The sequence below is a fragment of the Phoxinus phoxinus genome, assembly GCF_949152265.1.
Source record: "Phoxinus phoxinus genome assembly, chromosome: 22".
NCBI classification, from domain to species: domain Eukaryota; kingdom Metazoa; phylum Chordata; class Actinopteri; order Cypriniformes; family Leuciscidae; genus Phoxinus; species Phoxinus phoxinus.
This window is the reverse complement of record NC_136897.1, coordinates 15,573,618-15,591,710: the sequence shown is the minus strand read 5'-3', so window position 1 is coordinate 15,591,710 and position 18,093 is coordinate 15,573,618. Positions and strand designations below refer to the sequence as shown.

Below are 18,093 nucleotides of genomic sequence, written 5' to 3'. Positions count from 1 at the left end.
TCTGATTGGTCAGTGTCAAGTGTATTTTTAAAACATCATGGCTTCCCACACTTGACAAGGTGAAAAACCTTTAAACATACAACAAATAAAACAAATTAAATAAAGTTCAATATTTCCCATCAAATACAATAAAGCACAACAAAGTACATCAGGCAAAGGGTAAGTATATTTTACACATAGATTAACCATTACTTCATTATTTATCAACCCAGGTGTAAACAGTGTAAATCAGGCATTGAATAACCAGAAAGCCAACTCTACTTTTAAATTAACTTGTTATTCTTTGTTTAGCCTAGATCATTCTACACAGAATTTATATATGACAATTTCATTAATAATTTCAACCTAAATGAAATAAAGCATTTCACACGATTTCACTATGAATTCGCATAAGATGACTTCTGTTCAGAAATGGTTAAGTCTCTTTGTACAAAGCTAAACATTTACCCATTGTATAAAAATTCTTTAGCTTCAATCTATTAATAGTGCAATTCACAATTTATCTCTATCAACAGACCATACATTTTACTTGCCCATACAGACTACTACGTAGCCAGCGATCACATTTAAACAGTCTTCAGAGTCCAGTAAAGAGACGTGAGCTTACCGGTAGCCCTTTTGTTCTTTTCCTTTTCCCATGAGTTTTAATTCCGTGATTCTTTAGCGTTTTCTTCCTTCTGCTGTTCATACCTGCGTTGCAAACCTGAACAAACTCGGTTGCAAACCTAAACAAACTCGCGCTGCTTATATTGTCTAAAGGTTTCTGACGCGTGCTGCTAATTCATCTAATTTCGCTCACCTGCTGAGGCGCGCTGCGGAGCTGCACGCTCGCAGTTACGCGCATGTAGAAGCAAGGCCGCTGTCACATGCAACCGCACGCAGACACACCTCCCGGCAGATCGCCGCAACACCTCCCACTCGATCTTTGCGTGGTGCAACCGGAAAGTTTGCACTTCTCAGGCGAGCTGGTTCCCGTCTAATTGATCGTCTGCTGGGACGAGGACGATGAGGTGCCGCACGTCCCGATGCAGTATGGTACTCTGGAAATCCTTCTCCTTAGACCCGGACTCTTTGGCAAGAAGTTTTGGAGTCTTTGCCTGAACACACCCGCTCGGAGAGACCTTCACGTGGACATCCCGGACGATGCCTTTGGAATCTGCATTCACACTGACGACTCTTGCTAGGTTGTACTGCCCCCTTAGTGCATTTTGGTCGCAGAGCCAAACTACGTCTCCAATGGCAACGTTTCTTTCGGCAGTATGCCACTTGCTGCGGATGAACAGGTTTGGACCTGCAAGCTGGCTCCAGGACTTCCAAAAGTAGTTAACTTGAGTTTGCATCTCTTACAGCCTTTTGAAGGGGTAAGTAGTGTTGTCGAATGCTTTGAAATCTCCACTCTGTGTGGCTCGACCAAGCAACAGGGTGTTCGGGCTGATGTATTGGATGCGGTCTTTACGGCTCTGGACTCTGGCGTCGATAGGGCTTTCGTTGGCAAGGTTGGCAGCTAGCTTGAGCACCGTCAGGAATTCGCCGAAGGTAAGGCCAGTTTTTTTTCCATGTCCAGTAAGTCCCATTCTTGGCAGCATATTCTTCAAGTGACTCTTTGATTTGTTGCCTCAGGTAAGTGTACATCTCTTCCAGGACAAGTTTTGCTCCAGTAAAATTCGTACCTGGATCGGCCCAAATCTTCTGAGGATGGCCTCGGACAGAAGTGAACCTCTGATAAGCAAGTAGAAAGCTCTCTGTTGTTAGCGCGCTTGCCAGTTCGACATGGATGGCTCGGCTTGACATGCAGCAAAAGAGCACACCCCATTCTTTCGTGCTCACTCTCCTCTTGACATCATCCTTCACTTGGTACGGTCCGAACAGGTCGACAGACGTAAATTGAAACGGTGCAGCCGGGCTCGACCTCTCCTCAGGTAAGTTTCCCATTATTTGCTGACAGGTTTTTGCTTTTGCCTTCTTGCAAATTACACACTTGTCAACGACTTTTTGGGCGATAATTCTTCCCCTAATGACCCATGCTTTCTTTCGCATTCACAGCAAAGTCCCTGCCACTCCATCATGTCCCTCACTGTGTGCTTCTCGGGCTAGGAGGGTGGAGATCCAGGTCTGGAATGGTAGCAGGGGAACAGCTCTCTGGTCCTCTTTGAAGGTCTGGATCCTGCCACCACACATCAGGAATCCACTTGTTTGATCCTTGTAAACAACTAATCTGTCCGTTGTTGTGTTTGAAAAATGTACGCCCTCTTGTGCTGCCAGGCATAGGTTCCGGAACACCTCTTCTCTTTCATTGACCGTGATGACACCAGATGACTGTGCTGCCTCCCACTTTTCTTTCTCTCCAATTTTAGCCCACAGGAACTTCCTAGCTGCTCTCCAAGTCCATGCTATCGCCCCGACCAGCCGTCTTAGACTGCTAAAGCGCCTTTCATCCAATAGCTTTTGGATTGCTGCTACTGCCGGTGGTCTTCTGGACTTGGACTCTGTTTCCTTGACTCTGATTGAACCTTGCGCTTTCTGTTGACTTCGGGTGAGTAAATTTCAACAAATTTTTTCTTCTGCATTTTTGTGATATTGTCTCCTGCTTGTGCAGCAATGTCTTTGGCTGATTTTTTCGGCCACTCACTCTCAGGAAGCTGAAGAAACTGTGGACCCGACTGCCACTCGGATTCCTCAGTTAGATTATTAGGACTGGCCCCTCTGGTGATGATATCTGCAATGTTCGCCGACCCTGGAATCCACAACCTATCACGGATGTCAGTGCTGTTCTGGATCTCGCCAACTTGGTTCGCAAAGAAGGTCTGATAGCCATAACTTTCACGCTATTGCGCCCAAGATGGTCTGACTGTCGACGAGATGGTACCACCTCTCGACATCGATTTGGCAGTGTTTCTGGACGTAGTTTTTCAGCCGGGGTGCAAAGACTGCTCCGCACAACTCTGCCTTCACAGGGTCACCCTTGTGGTCTAGAGGGGTCAGATTGGCCTTAGATTCGACTAGCCTCACAACGACACCATGGCTACAGCTCCAAGGAAGGTACAGCACGGCGCCATACGCGTGCTCACTACCGTCAGAGAAGGTGATGCCACATGGTCGTCCACCTGGCCATGTGTGAGAGCTCTGGTGAATCTGAGTAGCCTCAGGTCAGCATACTCTTCGAGGAGCTTCACTGCGTCTTCACGGACTTCTTTGGACAGAGCTACATCCCAGGTGTCTTCTCTGCAGTGCATCACTTTCGCTTCTTGAAAAGCTTTTCGGATCAGGATGGCTCCCTTCTGTCTTGCTGGAGCCACAAGGCCAAGGGGATCATAAAGACCAGAGACTTGATTTAACAGTTCTCTCCTGGTGAGTGGGTCTGGGGTTTGGCTTCTTACTTCGTCCCTCAGTAAGTCCTGGCCAATGCGCATTTTTCTCCTTTTCTTGGAGAAGTTCACTGCAACCATGACGTGTAACTTGTCGTCTTCAATGGTGTAACCGAGGCAGAGGGCTTTGTTATCCTCTTCAGTCAGCTGGTTCAGCAGGATCACATGTCTTTGACTCCATCTTCTCACCTCTGCCCTTTCTCCCACTTTGATCTGAGTAGACCCAGGGCTTCATGAAGAATCCTCCTGCTTTCAGGATCTGCTCGATGTTAGACGTGAGGAGTTTCAGGTGGTCGAGGTCGTTGAGAGAGGTTAGGATGTCATTGACATATGCGTCTTCCTCCAGCACACGTCTCTCTTCTTTGAAGTGGCTAAATGGAGGTAAGTTGTCGGCCTCTCGCATGGCGACTTTGGCTATGCAACCAGCAGGCTTGTCTCCGATGTTGACTCTTGTTATGGCGAAATCCTCTATCTCTGCATCTTAAGTATCGCGCCACAGGAACCTGTGCAGGTGGACCTCTCTTTCTTCCAGCCAAACAGAGTTGTACATCTTGCGGATGTCACCAAGGGCAGCAAAGACACCAGCTCGGAACCTCAGCAGGACGGCTCTGATCGGATTCAGGACGTCCGGACCTTTGATCAGTATGTCGTTCAAGCTTAGGCCTCTGTACTTCTGGCTGCTGTTCCACACTAGCCTCACTGGGGTGGAGACTGAATGCGCAATCAGGAGACTTATGTGCCACACTGCCCCCTTTCAGCTCTGCAGAACTAATCTGCTGCCCGATTAACCATTTCATGGACTTGTGAAGCGTAGCATATTGTTTCCGCCCGGTTACACATTTGAATGACTTTTTGCCACTTCACGGTGGTAAAAGTTTATCTAGACCAATGTGTCCTAACTCGCCGTCGCTAAAAATGTACAAGGGATTGCCTAGCACAATCTAGTTTGAATGTTAGAAGTAGGGATGAAATGGTAATTAGTTTGACAATAAACCACAATACAATTCCTGGTGGTTAATATAACATTTACATTTAAACACACTTAATGAATTTGGCATGTGTTTCCGTAGTGTAGTGGTTATCACGTTCGCCTAACACGCGAAAGGTCCCCGGTTCGAGACCGGGCGGAAACAAGTATTTTAATGTTGCTTTTTTAAAGTCTCCAGTTGATGAAAAAATCCTGACGTGTAAGCCATTTCACGTCAGTCTGAGGGTAGCCCAAACTCAGAATATATCCTCTGCGTTTAACCCACATTAGGAGCCATGAGTAGTGAAAATTACCAGGCAGTAGTTGACTGTGCTGGTCATCGTATTGGGCCCTGAAACTGTTTGAAGAACAGTCAGTTGCTCACTTGAAAAAGCAACACATTGTTTCCTCCCTACGGAAACCTGGATGCTAAATCTTTCTTGTTGTGGTAGGTGGGCAGTCCTCACCAATTTTACAGTTTTTAAAAAGCCTAATTTTGTTTGAAGAACTATTTTCAGTAAGCCACTGGTTTCAAAAAGCCACACTTTGTTTCCGCCCGGTTTCGAACCGGGGACCTTTCGCGTGTGAGGCGAACGTGATAACCACTACACTACGGACACTCACATGGTAAAAATTAAAGCATAGGCTATTTTTGGTATAGGCAAATAATTGTTTTTACAACCGAGGGAAATTGACCCTTCGCTAAGCCCCGCCCTCCTTAGTTACTGTTGCTATGCCTGACAAGCTTTAGCGCCTGGCACGTCTATTACAGTATGTATGCACCGGTGTCAGACATTCCCATGGAGATAATGATTAATAAATAATAATACCAAAAAGGGCTTAGTCCCCAGAGGGTTAAGTTACCTAGGCAACCGAGAGAGCCGGTCCACATGACAATCACGCAAGTGTATTTACAGAGCCCGTCTACGAAGAGCCTGGCCACTCCCTATTAAGTCCTATTGTACCGAATTTTGGTTGTAGTTCCACCAGAGTTCTGATTGGTCAGTGTCAAGTGTATTTTAAAACATCATGGCTTCCCACACTTGACAAGGTGAAAAACCTTTAAACATACAACAAATAAAACAAATTAAATAAAGTTCAATATTTCCCATCAAATACAATAAAGCACAACAAAGTACATCAGGCAAAGGGTAAGTATATTTTACACATAGATTAACCATTACTTCATTATTTATCAACCCAGGTGTAAACAGTGTAAATCAGGCATTGAATAACCAGAAAGCCAACTCTACTTTTAAATTAACTTGTTATTCTTTGTTTAGCCTAGATCATTCTACACAGAATTTATATATGACAATTTCATTAATAATTTCAACCTAAATGAAATAAAGCATTTCACACGATTTCACTATGAATTCGCATAAGATGACTTCTGTTCAGAAATGGTTAAGTCTCTTTGTACAAAGCTAAACATTTACCCATTGTATAAAAATTCTTTAGCTTCAATCTATTAATAGTGCAATTCACAATTTATCTCTATCAACAGACCATACATTTTACTTGCCCATACAGACTACTACGTAGCCAGCGATCACATTTAAACAGTCTTCAGAGTCCAGTAAAGAGACGTGAGCTTACCGGTAGCCCTTTTGTTCTTTTCCTTTTCCCATGAGTTTTAATTCCGTGATTCTTTAGCGATTTCTTCCTTCTGCTGTTCATACCTGCGTTGCAAACCTGAACAAACTCGGTTGCAAACCTAAACAAACTCGCGCTGCTTATATTGTCTGAAGGTTTCTGACGCGTGCTGCTAATTCATCTAATTTCGCTCACCTGCTGAGGCGCGCTGCGGAGCTGCACGCTCGCAGTTACGCGCATGTAGAAGCAAGGCCGCTGTCACATGCAACCGCACGCAGACACACCTCCCGGCAGATCGCCGCAACACCTCCCACTCGACCTTTGCGTGGTGCAACCGGAAAGATTGCACTTCTCAGGCGAGCTGGTTCCCGTCTAATTGATCGTCTGCTGGGACGAGGACGATGAGGTGCCGCACGTCCCGATGCAGTATGGTACTCTGGAAATCCTTCTCCTTAGACCCGGACTCTTTGGCAAGAAGTTTTGGAGTCTTTGCCTGAACACACCCGCTCGGAGAGACCTTCACGTGGACATCCCGGACGATGCCTTTGGAATCTGCATTCACACTGACGACTCTTGCTAGGTTGAACTGCCCCCTTAGTGCATTTTGGTCGCAGAGCCAAACTACGTCTCCAATGGCAACGTTTCTTTCGGCAGTATGCCACTTGCTGCGGATGAACAGGTTTGGACCTGCAAGCTGGCTCCAGGACTTCCAAAAGTAGTTAACTTGAGTTTGCATCTCTTACAGCCTTTTGAAGGGGTAAGTAGTGTTGTCGAATGCTTTGAAATCTCCACTCTGTGTGGCTCGACCAAGCAACAGGGTGTTCGGGCTGATGTATTGGATGCGGTCTTTACGGCTCTGGACTCTGGCGTCGATAGGGCTTTCGTTGGCAAGGTTGGCAGCTAGCTTGAGCACCGTCAGGAATTCGCCGAAGGTAAGGCCAGTTTTTTTTCCATGTCCAGTAAGTCCCATTCTTGGCAGCATATTCTTCAAGTGACTCTTTGATTTGTTGCCTCAGGTAAGTGTACATCTCTTCCAGGACAAGTTTTGCTCCAGTAAAATTCGTACCTGGATCGGCCCAAATCTTCTGAGGATGGCCTCGGACAGAAGTGAACCTCTGATAAGCAAGTAGAAAGCTCTCTGTTGTTAGCGCGCTTGCCAGTTCGACATGGATGGCTCGGCTTGACATGCAGCAAAAGAGCACACCCCATTCTTTCGTGCTCACTCTCCTCTTGACATCATCCTTCACTTGGTACGGTCCGAACAGGTCGACAGACGTAAATTGAAACGGTGCAGCCGGGCTCGACCTCTCCTCAGGTAAGTTTCCCATTATTTGCTGACAGGTTTTTGCTTTTGCCTTCTTGCAAATTACACACTTGTCAACGACTTTTTGGGCGATAATTCTTCCCCTAATGACCCATGCTTTCTTTCGCATTCACAGCAAAGTCCCTGCCACTCCATCATGTCCCTCACTGTGTGCTTCTCGGGCTAGGAGGGTGGAGATCCAGGTCTGGAATGGTAGCAGGGGAACAGCTCTCTGGTCCTCTTTGAAGGTCTGGATCCTGCCACCACACATCAGGAATCCACTTGTTTGATCCTTGTAAACAACTAATCTGTCCGTTGTTGTGTTTGAAAAATGTACGCCCTCTTGTGCTGCCAGGCATAGGTTCCGGAACACCTCTTCTCTTTCATTGACCGTGATGACACCAGATGACTGTGCTGCCTCCCACTTTTCTTTCTCTCCAATTTTAGCCCACAGGAACTTCCTAGCTGCTCTCCAAGTCCATGCTATCGCCCCGACCAGCCGTCTTAGACTGCTAAAGCGCCTTTCATCCAATAGCTTTTGGATTGCTGCTACTGCCGGTGGTCTTCTGGACTTGGACTCTGTTTCCTTGACTCTGATTGAACCTTGCGCTTTCTGTTGACTTCGGGTGAGTAAATTTCAACAAATTTTTTCTTCTGCATTTTTGTGATATTGTCTCCTGCTTGTGCAGCAATGTCTTTGGCTGATTTTTTCGGCCACTCACTCTCAGGAAGCTGAAGAAACTGTGGACCCGACTGCCACTCGGATTCCTCAGTTAGATTATTAGGACTGGCCCCTCTGGTGATGATATCTGCAATGTTCGCCGACCCTGGAATCCACAACCTATCACGGATGTCAGTGCTGTTCTGGATCTCGCCAACTTGGTTCGCAAAGAAGGTCTGATAGCCATAACTTTCACGCTATTGCGCCCAAGATGGTCTGACTGTCGACGAGATGGTACCACCTCTCGACATCGATTTGGCAGTGTTTCTGGACGTAGTTTTTCAGCCGGGGTGCAAAGACTGCTCCGCACAACTCTGCCTTCACAGGGTCACCCTTGTGGTCTAGAGGGGTCAGATTGGCCTTAGATTCGACTAGCCTCACAACGACACCATGGCTACAGCTCCAAGGAAGGTACAGCACGGCGCCATACGCGTGCTCACTACCGTCAGAGAAGGTGATGCCACATGGTCGTCCACCTGGCCATGTGTGAGAGCTCTGGTGAATCTGAGTAGCCTCAGGTCAGCATACTCTTCGAGGAGCTTCACTGCGTCTTCACGGACTTCTTTGGACAGAGCTACATCCCAGGTGTCTTCTCTGCAGTGCATCACTTTCGCTTCTTGAAAAGCTTTTCGGATCAGGATGGCTCCCTTCTGTCTTGATGGAGCAACAAGGCCAAGGGGATCATAAAGACCAGAGACTTGATTTAACAGTTCTCTCCTGGTGAGTGGGTCTGGGGTTTGGCTTCTTACTTCGTCCCTCAGTAAGTCCTGGCCAATGCGCATTTTTCTCCTTTTCTTGGAGAAGTTCACTGCAACCATGACGTGTAACTTGTCGTCTTCAATGGTGTAACCGAGGCAGAGGGCTTTGTTATCCTGCCGGTATGGAGAATTGAGTTACCTTGAGAATCTAATATATTGAGTCTTCGGGTTACAAGTCTGACTCTCTAACCTGGTGTGTCCTCTACCAGGCAGTAGTTGACTGTGCCGGTCATCGTATTGGGCCCTGAAACTGTTTGAAGAACAGTCAGTTGCTCACTTGAAAAAGCAACACATTGTTTCCTCCCTACGGAAACCTGGATGCTAAATCTTTCTTGTTGTGGTAGGTGGGCAGTCCTCACCAATTTTACAGTTTTTAAAAAGCCTAATTTTGTTTGAAGAACTATTTTCAGTAAGCCACTGGTTTCAAAAAGCCACACTTTGTTTCCGCCCGGTTTCGAACCGGGGACCTTTCGCGTGTGAGGCGAACGTGATAACCACTACACTTCGCTAAGCCCCGCCCTCCTTAGTTACTGTTGCTACGCCTGACAAGCTTTAGCGCCTGGCACGTCTATTGCAGTATGTATGCACCGGTGTCAGACATTCCCAAGGAGATAATTAGCAATTTTTGGCGAACAGGTGAAATATCTGAGAGAGCAAGACAAAAGGGACTGCTGTATGCATTCGAGGGATATATCCACGACATAATATGCAACCGATTAGAGAATAATTTAATCAAAATTGAAGCTAAAGCATATAGGTCCCAGTGCAAGCAGCAGCCGCCTCATAGGCTGACCATTCATGGGAAACACTCAAATTGAGGAACAGCTATGTTCATGCACAGTAGGGTAAGTGAAATGTGAAAACAATCTAACAATTATAAATCAAACAGCTTATCCATAAATCTTGTGTAATAACACTAACACTGGGAGAACCGCGATCGGATTGGGATAAAGTTACCATCGATTAAAATAATGCTGAAATATATTTTAAAGTATGTCAGTGAGCCTCCGTCTTGTCTTTAATCGTCTTATTTTACGTTCAAACGCTTTGGCATGTTTCCCTCGCTCGAAAGCTTGACAGACCTCCCACACGCCTAGTTACAGTTGCTAAGCCACGATTGGCCTGTGGTGGTTTTCGGGCGTGGCTTAGCGAAGGGTCAATTGACAGTTCGCAAAGACCCGCCGCTTTAGTTACTGTCGCTATGTCCGACAAGCTACTCCGCTCTCACGCCACACCATGTTCTCACACAGTGAAAAATACATCAGGGAGAAGAGAGAACACTGACAACGCGCTGACAGACTGGACAGACCAGGTTACTTTTGAGTTACTTTTGATATTAAACAAAGTCTCACCTTTCAAATTTGGTAATTTTTTTAAAGAAATTTAAACAATAATTACTGTTTTGTGGCTCTTTAATGTGTCTGACAGACAGAGGTGGAAAGTCCAGGGGTCAGAAAGTAAAAGTCCTGCCATATGTTTATTCCACCCATGAACTCAGTCAGCTGATTTCACTAATTAGTTATATCTCCTGGCTGAAAAACTGTGCTAATTAGCAAATCCAGGTGATTGGAACAAAATACTGAGGAGGACTTTTATTTTCTGAACCTGGACTTTCCACCTCTGCTGACAGATCGCTGTAGAGCCTCAGTTAAAGCTGCTCGTGAACCGATCTCTTCCTTCTAGTTAATTTATAGCATCAAATAAACATGAATGAACATAAGAAGGAATGTTGTTTTAACCATTGTTTTAATGTATGCGGATGATACAGTTATTTTTACTCATGGTAAGACTGCTGCAGAGGTGGCAATCAAGCTAACAGATGTATTAGTGAAGGTTACATCCTTTCTTAATCACTGTTGTTTACAACTGAATGTTTCAAAAACAGTTTGTATGTTTCTATCCAAAAGCTCCCGCATAGACACAGAAGAAGACATTTCCATTTCAGGACACAGACTAAAAGTTGTCTCAGAATTCAAGTATTTGGGACTACACTTAGACTCAAATCTTGCCTTCAAAACCCACAGTAAGAGGGTCTGTAATAAAGTAAAGTTCAGTTTGGCTAATTTCAGGTACATCAGAAACCTCCTATCAACTGAGGCAGCTAAGGTATATTTCCACTCATTGGTTCTCTCCCACATCACTTACTGTTTGATAAGTTGGTCCAACGCACACTCTACAGCCTTAAAACCACTGAAATCATTATACAGACAAGCACTTAAAATTCTTGACAAAAAGCCAATTCGTTACCATCAATGCCATATTCTAAAGAAGTATAAATTGCTTAGTTGGGAAAACCTCATAAAATACAGAAATGTTTGTTTAGTCTATAAGATCATGCACAGTTTAGCTCCACCGCCTTTGTTTGGCCTTATCAATTTTAAATTGAATACGAACAGAGTTACAAGAGGAGAAGCTAGGAGGGACTGCTCAATTCCACTCAAAAAAACTGCATTCAGTCAGGCCGTCTTTTCATTTACAGCATCACATCAATGGAACTCAGTACCAACATTAATTAGAGAGTCCCCATCCTATTACTCATTTAAGAGTAATGTAAGGAAATGGCTCATTGAAAATCAACACTGTCAACACTGACGCTGGTCCCATCCACCAATAATAACTGTATCATCTATTATCATCTATTTTTTCATTTGTATCTGTTTATTTTGTTTACCTGATTGGTTGTGATTTTAACACAGTCTAATTTTGTATCTTTGTTTATTGTATAACATTTTTTGTTTTGTTTACTTATTGTATTTTAGGATGCCTATTAACATCTGGCAAGGGGACTGCCGATGAAAATTAGCCTGTGGCTAACTCGGGTACACTTACATTTGATCTGAATGTTGATTAGTGTACATTGTCCCCTTTTTCAAATAAATAAAAAATAACCGCGGAAAGGCGTCAGTACACTCCGTTTTTCAAGTTCAAATTCTCCCATGTTAATCTACTAACTCCTGACTGCTTTGTCGGACAAAATGGCGGATGGCGAAGTATGATTGGGCAGATCACTCGAAGGGTAAATGAGCCTATATGAATTAATCATATAAATGTGTCTGTGGGAACTGACTGCCTTGAGAAAAGTTTCAATGACATTTTATTTTCAGCTTACCTCAGTGTAATGCCTAATAAAGTAGTGTTTATAAGCTTTGTGTACATCGGTTACTGGGGACAACACTCAATGTCTGCTGTTTTTATTGCATTTATTAAAAACATAATTGATTTAATGTTCTGTTCGGTTCTGTTCATGATCTTTATGGACAGAATTTCTAGGCGCAGCCAGGGGCCGGAGGGTGTCTGGTTTGGGAACAACACGATTTCGTCTCTGCTCTTTGCAGATGATGTTGTCGTGTTGGCCCCATCAGACATGGACCTTCAGCATGCACTGGGACGGTTTGCAGCCGAGTGTGAAGCTGAGAATCAACACCTCCAAATCCGAGGCCATGGTCCTCAGTCGGAAAAAGGTGGCTTGCCTACTTCAGGTTGGTGGAGAGTTCCTGCCTCAAGTGGAGGAGTTCAAGTATCTTGGGGTCTTGTTCACGAGTGAGGGAAGGATGGAACGGGAGATTGACAGACGGATCGGTGCAGCTTCCGCAGTAATGCGGTTGATGTACCGGTCTGTCGTGGTGATTTACCGGTCAATCTACGTTCCTACTCTCACCTATGGTCATGAGCTTTGGGTCATGACCGAAAGGACAAGATCTCGGATACAGGCGGCCGAAATGAGCTTTCTCCGCAGGGTGGCTGGGCGATCCCTTATTTTTATTTATTTATTTATTTATTCGGGACAGTGCACATTAATGAACAATCTAACATTTCTGTACAGACTGTAAATGAGCCAGGTTATAGCATAAATGCTAATTTTCACCTGTAGTCCCGAAGCAGGAAGACAACAACATACATGATAATACAACACAAAAGAATATAACAATATACAATATCAAGTACAAAACATATTAGCACACATTCAGGCAGATTACATTATATCAATAAAATTATTCAAAATTAGGACACAACTGAGAACTTTTAAGAAACTGTTTAAGGTGCTTTTTAAATGTGCAGTAAGTTGGACATTCTCTAATGTTTGTTGGAATGCTGTTCCAAAAATGGCCTCCTCTAATAGACAGAACAGTTTGTCCAAAGGTAGTTTTTCTACGCGGGATCTCTATATCTCCTCTAAATGAAGCTCTGGTACAACAACCTCTGTCAGACCTTGGTTTAATGTATGTAGAAAGTGAGGATGGAGCCAATCCGTGTAAAACTTTAAAAATCAAACAGCTATTTTTAAAATGAATAAAATTTTCAAAATTGAGCATATTATATTTTCTCAAAATATTACACTGATGGTGTGAAAGAGGTTTTTGATCAAGTATTTTTATAGATTTTTTGAATAACATTTCTATGGGTTTTAAAATTGTATTTCCAGTGAGTGACCAGGTTGTGATGCAGTAATCTATATGTGAAAATATCATTGAATGTAGAAACATTTTAGCAGAAGTAATTGTCATTGATGGTCTGATTTGTTTAAAGTTATGTAAATTAAATTTAATTCTATTCGCTGTAAGTTTGATGTGTTTTTTAAATGAAAGTGTTGGGTCCAGCGTGACCCCAAGGTACTTGAACTCCTCTACAATGTCAAGTTCCACTCCCCCCAGGAACACACTGGACCGCTCCAGTTTTATGTTTTTTTTTGTGAAAATCATGGCAACAGTTTTCTTTTTATTCAATAATAGGCAAGATTTAAGCAGCCAATGCTGAATATTCTCCAGTGCTGATGTAAGGATGGATGATGCTTCCTGTGTGCTTTTAGCAGAGGTAAAAATAACCGCATCATCAGCATACATTTGAAAATTGACTTTTTGACAAACGTTTGGCAGATCATTTATATATATAGAGAACAATACTGGTCCCAGAATAGAGCCTTGAGGGACCCCTGCCAAACATTCAAGGAAAGACGATTTAGTGCCATCAACACTCACAGATTGTCTTCTGTTGGACAAGTAGGATTGAAACCAAAGTAGCGCATCTTCTGCTAAGTTAAAGTGAGTCAGTTTAGACAGAAGGGATAGGGTGATTAGAGATAGGGTGAGGAGCTCGGTCACTCGGGAGGAGCTCAGAGTAGAGCCGCTGCTCCTCCACATCGAGAGGGGTCAGCTGAGGTGGCTCGGGCATCTGTTCCGGATGCCTCCTGGACGCCTTCCCGGGAAGGTGTTCCGGGCACGTCCCACCGGGAGGAGACCCCGGGGAAGACCTAGGACACGCTGGAGAGACTATGTCTCTCGGCTGGCCTGGGAACGCCTCTGTGTCCCCCTGGAAGAGCTAGAGGAAGTGGCTAGGGAAAGGGAAGTCTGGGCATCTCTGCTTAGACTGCTGCCCCCGCGACCCAGTCCCGGATAAGCGGAAGAAGATGGATGGATGGATAATTGATTTTGTAGTCTCTGTCATTAAATTAAATGTGTGCCTGCTATTGTGTTGGGGGGAGGGGGGTCTGAATGTTAAAATAGGGGTTTCCTGGGAAAAAAGGTTGAGAACCACTGATCAAGACCATTAGTTTAAAAAACTGAAAATAAAACTACATCGACATTCATTGTAATCACTGTGCTGTTGCAACTACTTACATGAAGGAAAGACTGATGCAGGATTTCCTTTCTGCTTTCCTCAGGTTTAAAGGAGGGACATTTTTCAGAAACCTCACCCTCTGCTGATATTACACTAGACCAGAGGTGGAAAGTCCAGGGGTCAGAAAGTAAAAGTCCTGCCTTATGTTTATTCCACCCAGCTGATTTCACTAATTAGTTCTATCTCCTGGCTGAAAAACTGTGCTAATTAGCAAATCCAGGTGATTGGAACAAAATACTGAGGAGGACTTTTACTTTCTGAACCTGGACTTTCCACCTCTGCACTAGACTTAGTCAAACAGCTTGCAGAGCACTAATATACAAAGCAGAGGCGTGTACAAATCTATTTTACACAGACATCACTGATTACAATTTTCTAGGGCGATTCCGATTTCCGAATTTTCATTGAGTTTGACCTGCCTATACCGATTTTAGTCGATTCCGATTAAAACATTTTCCCTAACCACTTTACAGCACACACAAATATTTATTTAATTTTTTTTATAAAACACCATATACTTTTACCCAAACTGAATAATTAAAACAAGTTTAAATAGGTAAATTTTGTTCATTTTCTTTTCTGACATTGCCTACTCCAGTTCTTGTTAAAACACACTAGACATGCAAATTATGTGCATTTTGGGCACTTTTTGTGAAATCATATTTATTCATATTTATTTTGTCCATCAAAAGTGAGCAGCGCACCAAAAATAGACTCGGCGCTGAAACCCCCGCTTCACTGCTGCTCACGATACGCTCAGGCACGCGCTTGCTCCTGCTCCGCATATTTTCATTCACACCGAAAAAAATACGCGCTGCTCACGCGCCGCTCATGCTCAAGCTAAAATTTACATTACAACTTTAGGGTCTTGTTTGTGTGCACCTGTCTTTTTAAAAAACTGTTATAAAAAACATTATAAATGATTACAGACACTATAAAAAGGTGTCTGTAATATTTTAAGTGAAGTTCAGCTTTAGCTATTATTATAAGGAATGATGATTCCTAACCTGGTCTGAAACCCTAGGGTTAACTTCAAATGCAGAGAAAGTAAAGGAAGTGGGAAGAGTGGTACCTGTTTCTGTGAATCTTGTCATATGCTGTACATTTTTGACAGTGAGCAGCACCAAGCTTTGTGCGTGGCCCCTCAAGCATCCGACAGGCAAAGTGAGCTACTCTAATAGGCTCCAGCTGCCTGTGTCTGCTGTGGTGGGGGGAGAAGTGGAGGTGTTCTCTAGAGCAGTGCACTCAACTAATTACACTTCTTTTAAGTGCTGTGATTTCATGCTGCTAGATGACCTAGATTTGAGTTTTATGGAACAGTTTTTGTTTTCTGAAACTGTTTTTCCTGTAGACCTGTGGTTCTCAGTCTTTTTGACTCAAAGACCCCCCACTGTCCAACATAATATTCAAAGGCCCCCTTTACAAAATAATATTAACATAAATACCAAGTTCTGGCATGAATCTCTATATGGCGCAGGCTGAAAGGTCCTTAACTCATTTGGTAGCGATCACATTGTTAACATAGGACAGCTGTTTGGTTGCTGTTGTATCAGTGGTCAATGAGCAGTGGCCTTCCCCAGCTCCACCTGTATAGATCTGCAACGGGGCTATTTCATGTGTTACATGTGCAGGAGCAGCAGCACGTCTTATATGCTAACAGCAATGCCTGTGAATGTATTGGCAGTAGCCAGTTTTGGTAAAGCATCAGTGTAGCGTAATTTGTTGAAGTCCTTCTGTCGAGAACCATTGCTGTTAGTTCCATGAATTTAAAAAGGGCAGAGGGGTATGTTTCTTTGTGTTTGTTTGGGTGTTGATTTCAAATATCAACAGAGTTTATCAGAAATTGCTTACTGCACCTTTAAGAGTTCTAGATCAGACAGCTGTTTTTCATTTTATCATGATTTTTTTCTTCTGTGGGGAGAATTTAAAGGGATGCCTAGTGAAAAATAAATATACTCAAATATATCTGAAATATTACGTACTTAATATAAATACCCTGGAATTGTACTTTTGGTATACTAAATATACTTAAAGTTGGAGCAAATTGGAACAACTCATTTTGTACTTAGTGCACTTTAGTTATCCAGAAATAGTACTGAGGTCCATATAAAGATATACTTAAATATTTGATTGTGCTAAAATTTACTTATTGCAAGTATATTTTGGGTACACTTTAAATATCTTGCATTTAAAGACTGATTATTATTATTATTATACAGAGATGATACTATCCTTACTAATAGTGATGTTACTTGACTGTTTTAGGCTTAATATTAAGAGGTGTACATTGTGCAAAAGTTAAATTATAATGTTTATATCAGTAAATCTCAAGCCATATGTCAGTAAATATGTTAATGAATTTGTAGTATACTTAGTAGGTTAGTAGGTAATATGTAGGTTTTTTTTCACTAGGGATAGTTAGTTAGTCATCATTTACTCACCCTCATGTTTTTCTAAACCTGAATTAATTTTTTTTTCTCATATTTTGAAGAATGTTGAAATATCTCAAATAATTCATGTTTCACAGAAGAAAGTTGAACAGTTTTTGAACAACATGAGTGATTAAATTATGACAGAATATACATTTTTGAGTGAACTATCCCTTTAAAAAAAAAAAAAAAAAAAAAAAAACTTCCTGAACCGTGGATACTAAAAAGTGGGCGGTCACTGTTGTGCTCTATTGCAATTTCCCCATGTCGTCATTCTTGTGCACACTAATTTAGTCTCACTTTCACCCCTTGCCAATCTCCTGTACCCCACCTGTAGTGGAAGACACAATCAGTGACTCGACAAGGCTGGGTAGAGGACGGGAGAAAGAGATGGGAACATTTATACTCCTGCTTCCTGCGCTCGTCACTGACACAAGAAACCTCTCGATGCTTCAGTCCATTTCCACACTACAGAGAGCGACACTGGTAGGTTAATGGAACTCTGTCCATCAATTCTGTATTTCTGTCTTCTGTTTACATAAAGTAACAAATCAGAGCTGTCGTCTAGTTTGTTCAAATACTTATTACTTCCAGTGAAAGTCATAAACCTACTACACTCCTAAAAAAGCTCTGTCGGAATCTTGATGCACCTAGAAAATGGTGTCTGTAAGATTTATTTTGGAAAAGGATGGAAGGATGCATTAAATTGATCAGAAGTGACGACTTTTATATTGTTATTTAAATTTCAAATAGTCTTTTAGAACTTTCTATTCATCAAATAAATAAAATATATTATGGTTTGAGAAAAAATTGTGAGCAAAACAACTGATTTTAACATTGATAATAATAATAAATGTTTCTTCAGCACCAAATCAGCATATTAGAATGATTTCTGAAGGATCAAGTGACTCTGAAGACTGAAGTAATGCTGAAAATTTAGCTTTGCCATCACAGGAATAAATTACATTTTAAATTATATCAAATTGAAAACAGTTCTTTTAAATTATAATAATATTTCACAAGATTACTCTTTTTACTCTCATTACAGTTTTTAATGTTTTTTGGATCAAAAACTTAAATCTTACTAACCCAAAACTTTTAAATGGTAGTGTACACACACACACACACACACACACACTTTGGGTTTTCATGTTTCATGGGGACATTCCATATTTTTATACTATATAAACTTTATATTATGTCCCCTAACCCTAAACTATGCCCCCTAACCAGTAAACTTTCTGCATTTTTAGATCTTCAAAAAAACATCACTTAGTATGATTTATAAGCTGTATTCCTCACACACTGTAATATATATTGAAGGATAAATTTGACCTC

At 42.5% G+C, this 18,093-nt stretch overlaps 1 protein-coding gene across 4 annotated transcripts in view; it reads left to right on the top strand.

Moving 5' to 3' along the window:
• Positions 1-18,093, top strand: part of LOC306990309 (uncharacterized protein) — a 54,042-nt gene that overhangs the window by 25,834 nt on the left and 10,115 nt on the right. For all 4 annotated transcript variants that reach the window (XR_013795849.1, XR_013795850.1, XM_079597006.1 and 1 more), the window contains one exon: positions 17,093-17,241. Coding sequence is in view for 2 of the 4 variants with exons in the window: in XM_079597006.1 (XP_079453132.1) it covers positions 17,093-17,241 (149 nt within the window). In the remaining 2 variants the exon portion in view is untranslated. The remainder of the gene's footprint in view (positions 1-17,092; positions 17,242-18,093) is intronic.